Source organism: Fulmarus glacialis, unplaced genomic scaffold (assembly GCF_000690835.1).
Source record: "Fulmarus glacialis isolate BGI_N327 unplaced genomic scaffold, ASM69083v1 scaffold43158, whole genome shotgun sequence".
NCBI lineage: Eukaryota > Metazoa > Chordata > Aves > Procellariiformes > Procellariidae > Fulmarus > Fulmarus glacialis.
In genome coordinates, this window is record NW_009230966.1 from 60,970 (window position 1) to 67,106 (window position 6,137).

Genomic DNA, 6,137 nt, shown 5'->3' on the forward strand with positions numbered 1-6,137 from the left:
TCTCTGTCTCTATAATGTTTACCTCCAGCTCTCTTTCCTTTTCTCTGAAGTTTTTCAGTTCACAGTGAAATTGGTACATTTCTGGAGGACCGATGGATTTTTCGGTGGCTTCAAGCAACTCAATCTTACTCAGTTTTGCAAATTCTCCAACTTTGTCCTACACAACAAAATAAAAGTTACAAAAATACAGTATTAGTTAGAACCGTGCAATACACTAATACTGGATTTAAGTACTGCAACTTACTTCTCATGAACATCACCTGACTTAAAGTTTTACACCAGATAGCTCTGGCATAGTTAAATTAAGCATAGAATGATCATCTCATAGCAACCAAACCCTCCTAAACATTTTTAAGATTTCATACATGGTTTTCTTGGAGCTGTTCTGGAATGATTTAAGCTTAAACCTTAGCTGTTCTTAGCTGTTTGGCAGCTTTTGGGGCTAGCTGTTGAGGACATGGATTGGTTCATTATTTTTGAATTGGCTATCATTCTTCTGAACAAGACAGTTTAGTACAGACAATTAAAGGTTTTATTCCACTGTATTCTTAATATTAGTTCTCAGGCTGCTGAGGCTTAAATGCTATGATTAACTCAAAAGTTAAGTAATGTAGAAGTTAATATTCAGGCTGGCAGCCAAGGATATCGGGAAGCATTGCTGCTGTTCAAGGCAGAGGAACAGCTCAAAACCAAGACTGGAGTGAAGGGTGTCCTTGCCGTTGCTACAGTGGCAGAGAGCAAATAAATCAAAACTTTCAACAAAGTAATATTCACTGAACTGACATTTATATACTAAAGAAAAAAGCTGGTTTAAATACAAAAATTATGTTGGCAGAGTATGCAGAAAGTTCTACTCTAAATAAATATTGTGAATATGTAAAGCGGGGGTGGGGACACCAAACCCCAGCATATTTGTTTCCGCAATATTAGCTTTCTAAATTTTCACGTTTTTCAGTATGTCTTCTTGAATGCACTTCTCCTTGAATAGACCAATAAACCCATGGTTTACTTGGCTCTGACAAGGTCTCCTTTTACTACCATCCCTGATGTTCTGCATGAACTGAGAAGGTCTTAAGAAGGAAGCTGCCATAACTTTTTTTAAGGTGCAATTGTGAGACAACTTAGTTATCTGCACAGAAATCCTGATATGCCTGAGCATGGATTCAGATATGGAAACTGCTTGTAGTATTCTTTAATCTTCTCTCTCCTTTAGGACCTATTTTCCATCAGGATGATTTTACTGTTTCATAATTTGATCCTAAATAAGTCCTGCACTATGCTCAAGAAACTGTTGAGCCACGGACATTACAAAAAAGGCTCTAGTAGCAGTCTCTGCTGCAACCGTGGAGTAATTTAGTAGGACTACATTCTGGTTTTTGGAGAAAGAAATCCAGACAACTCTTCCCCTTCACTTACTAAGTACAGGATCCAATCCTGAGGAACTGACTGGACATAAACAGAGAAAAGTGCATGCAGGGCTTGACTGGGAAAGTCAGGGCTGCAGAACTACACGAACAAATGCAGGTAAAGGTACAGAGACAGTGCTAAATCTCAAGACCTTAGAAAAAATTCCCTGTTGTTTAAGAACATCCCTACAGCAGCACAGACAGAGCAGAGAGATATCACTACTAATGCTGCTACTCAAACACCAACATAGTGAACATCAGCAGCTTTCCTTTCAGTGTCAACTGTCAGCAGGTACAAAACCATCCAATTAGTGAGCCTTAAAGGTCACACAGTTCCTCCTTTCTTTCACCATCACACTAGTATGGCTACCCCGTCCCTCTCATTCTTTGTGCTGTCCCATTAAATCGCTGAAGTGCTACAAAAGCTAAGAAGCGGAAAAACCGTCTCAAAACACAGCACTCCATTTGCACCCACTGTTTCAAAATTCATTCATACCTGAGGAAGAAACTGGCACAAATTGTCCACCTGGATGTTTAAGGCTGCAATCTGCTCTTCTACTGTTTTCAGGGTTGTTGGCTTTCTGTTGATAAACCATGCTGATGTGTTGTTCACCACTTGAATCTCACGTGTGATAACGATATTGTCAGGTGTCTTAGACCTGATTAATAAAAAGAAGTGTTTACACTTTTGAGAATATGCAAAGCTTTCCAAGTGTTAAAGTATGTTAGAATTATGGTATTAAAACTTTTAGATATCTAAATATTTAATATAAATTAACTGGATAGTAGCAGTATATTCACATTTTATGCTTCAGAAAACTTCAGTGATGAATTAATCTCACATGGAAAACATCAAGAATATCTGTAAATTTTAACTCAAAGGAACTTATTTATATAAATGACATACTCATGCTTAATGTATGAGCCATTTAAAAGTTGTTACAGATATGAATAGTTTATATAAAAGTGTATTTTTTTTACATGACATTTAGTAAGTTTAAAATTGGTATGCAGGAGGTGCACACTAATGCTATGCCTTTAAAGTAAGAAATACTAGTGTACAGAGCTACATCAATAAGCTGTGTATATACATTCCATTTGGGAATAAAAATAGTATCATACAGTATGAAAAATGTAATTTGTTTTCATTTTCTGCTTTTAAAGAACAGCAAAGATGCATCAGTTGTCCACTTAGTTCTCTAGCTCAACACTTACCTTCAAAAATTTAGTCTGGCTAAGATGCATCAATAACAAATGAGCAATGAGATAGTCATAAACTCTTGAAATTTTGGTCACCATTTTGATTTTGTGTAGTGCCTGTTCAGTCAGCATATTGTTGAAGATGGAGGATAAAGGCTTGTAACAGTTTGGAGACCGTGTACCTTAGGAGACTTAAGTATAGACATCAAAGTAGAAGTGAGTAATTCAACAGCTTCCAGTGTTTGGAGTAAGTGCCATAGGGATATGAGCCTACTTCTTGAAGACTGTATGATTATTTCCTCACAAGTATCCACTACCTTATTTTAATATAACAGACTTCCTTCAAAAGATCTACAAAGCCATGCTCCTTTCTTTTATCAAAATAAGGACTTTTTATGACTATAACTCTTGATTTTAGTTACAATCCAAGGGCCAAATTCAACCAAGACACTGCGTGCTTACAGAACTCAAATTTTAAAATTCCTGTCAAAAAGCAATCTTCTGCATCAGTGCTCTCTCACCCTAGGTGTTGCATTTAAATACTTCCTACCAGTTAGACAAAGGAATGAATTACACTGCAACCACTAAAGTAAAAACGCTAAGTCTCATATACTGCAAGTCTCTCTTCAGACTTTCAAGTAACATCGGGATGTATCTATGTTGAAACAATCACACGGTCTACCTGAAAGACATCCTCCTCCTGGCCCATTGCTTGGCCAGTCTCCAAAGAATGTCTTACTTGATCACTCCCACAAGAATGAAAGTCGATAGGATTTTTTCAAAGACCTGTTCCAGTATATCTTTTTTCCTTAACACAATTTTCTTTTTATACAATCTGAGCAGAGTGGCCAGTTGTTATACAAATTAACTCAGGCTCTGAATCAGTTGATTAGCTCTATGTTCTATTTAGTTCAGGCAAACAGAGCAGGTTAAGGCTTATCAAAACCACCTGTGCTATTGCAGCTTCATGTTAAGATCTCCACAAAAAAGCACCCATTTAGGAACTCTGTTAGGATGGTCTCTCTTTAGTTGTCAAAAAAAAAAAAAACCCAAACCCAAAACAATTTACAGGAAGCATGTAATGTTGCCCTGTAGCGACAAGTTACTGATGGAATTTTACAGAGTAAGTCCAAATGATTTCCAGTTGCTCTGTTTTGCAAAAGCTTACCTAGAAGGCTGCATTAGCCGGAATTAGTCAGATCTACTTTTTTTTTCCTTCTTTGGTTTCTGTATGTGGTATTTTCAGTAAGAATGCAGAGGAGCCCCTCATACCAACAGTATCAGTATAAGAAAGTGAAGGCAGAACATTTGGTTTTAAAATCTAAACTTTGTCTTTTTTTTTTTCTTCTTTCCTTCTTCAAAAATAATTTCCAGTGACCACGTCATGATGGCCGTACTGACTGTATCTGAATCATCTGAACCTTAAATGTAATCAAAAGCTAAACACACCATATACATCAATCTTTATCTATATACTCTTTGTATATCAAGACAAGGTAAAATGCTTCAGAAAGCGAAATCAAGACCAACCATCACTGCTTATTTCTTGCGTGGTAATTATTTAACCTTAAAATACTGAAGTCTGGGTAAAAAAAAAAGAAAGAAGTAAATCACCAGCTTAAAGACAGACCTCTGTACACCAGATTTTCACAACTTTATGAATGACTGTGTGGGGAAATAATCTAATTAAAAATACATGAGGAAATACAATTTTACTACTTACAGTTCAATTTCTACTACACCTTTCAAGCACCCCTGCTTTACAAAGAGACCAACCTACAAAATTAATTATATAAGTTATTATTAGGAAATAACAGTGTATTAAAATGTAATCTCTTACAAAAATATGTATCTGTATAATAGAGCTCCTGTAATAGGATATTTTATTGAAAACTTACAATTAAAAACTAAAATGTATTTTGGCTCTGTATTAACTATAAATAAAGGAAGACACCATTATCTTCCTCATCAACTAGCAGTATTAGAACTTCCTCCACAGGTTAACAATTTCTGACCAATTTCAACTTCCAAAACTGAACAAATTATAATCAGCAGATCCACAGAGACAAAGAATTTCTCATGAATTCGGGGAACAAAAGAAATACAAATGAAAGACACGGCCAAATATATGTACTAATAGAATTGCCAATTCTAACAGTATAAAAATATATAAACATAAAAAGCCAATAAAAATACCAACACACAGTGTTGCCATGCAGTCAGTTTCCATATTTACATTTGCTCAAGACTGAGCTGCAACCAGAGAATATGTACGATCATTTAGGTACCCAGATTCAGTGCTCCAAAGATCTACTGAAATATATTCCATCCAACCAGAATATCCAAGAAAGCAAGAGCAAAACTGGTGGCATTTTCCTACCCCACTGTGGAGGCTTAGACATCTTGAAATATAACCTCTAGTCTACTCAGGTTCCAGTACAATTCAGATGTTTCCACTTTATAATTCAGCCAAGACAACAAGTACGTATGTAAGACAAAACCCCTTTGGTAAAGCCTTTGTCTCTGAACCAGGTTATTCCACAATTTGAACACCTTACTTTTTATAAAAATAAAGCAAATCAAGCAATTTTTCCCCCTCCTCTGCTGAACAGGACTCTTAATGAAATTCAGATTAAACACGAAAACTTCAGAAAAGTTCGGAGTTACCTTATCAGCTCGCCCTATGAAAGAAGGTTTTCCAGCCAGTCCCAGGCAGATGGCACAAACAATGCTTGACTTTCCTGTTCCATTAGCACCTACAATCATGTTCAGATTGGGTCCTGGACGTACTTCACAGATGTCATATGTTCTGGAAAGCACAATAATTTTTTGAACCTTATAAACACCATGTCACCTTAAAAAAAATTTACTTGCTTAAAAACACTTTACGATTCTATTAAATATGACAGATAATTTTATCAAACCTAGACTCAATCCTCAAATACTGTTTTGTAAGAAAATCTCAGAGTGAAAACTAAAAAAGCACTGTGGAATATATTCCTAACAGCCAGAGTACTTAGAACAACTTTCTTCAAAACAAATGATCATAAAGAACGAAACGCAGCCACATAATGACAATTTCTATTGACTTTACTACAACACCATATTATTTTACATATTCAAAAAAAAAAAAAAAGAAAGAAAATTGAGTGAATTCAGTCAAGCCGGTTGCATTTAATTCCAGCTGCCTGCTGCAGTGCAGCCACAGGAGATTCCACTCATCTAACCCGTACAATGTACCTGGGTCTTAAGCTCTGCAAGAAGTCCTTGGAACTCTGTATTGATACATCATGCAGTAGCTTTCTTGGGTTACAAGAACCTAAAACATTAGCCTACTATCAGTTTGGGTTTTTTTAAATTGTGTTAGACACCTTTCATCATTTGCATCCAGCACACCTACTGCAATAGCCACTACAGCAAGCGACCAAGCCCTAGCATGCAAATTCAAGACAAACCATTAATGTTGGTATGATCAGTAACATCCCAAATTTATAATGAACTCCACCATTCAATGTTCTGCTCCCGCACTGT

At 36.2% G+C, this 6,137-nt stretch overlaps 1 protein-coding gene across 1 annotated transcript in view; it reads right to left on the reverse strand.

The window, feature by feature from the left end:
* The window catches only part of SMC5 (structural maintenance of chromosomes 5), a gene marked incomplete at its 5' end in the record, with an annotated part of 43,323 nt that extends 37,908 nt beyond the window's left edge, over positions 1–5,415 (reverse strand). Inside the window, 4 exon segments of the mRNA XM_009584403.1 lie at positions 23–157; positions 1,903–2,065; positions 4,330–4,382; positions 5,274–5,415. Of these exon segments, the coding sequence (XP_009582698.1) occupies positions 23–157; positions 1,903–2,065; positions 4,330–4,382; positions 5,274–5,415 (493 nt within the window).
* Between the last annotated feature and the right edge of the window lie 722 nt (positions 5,416–6,137).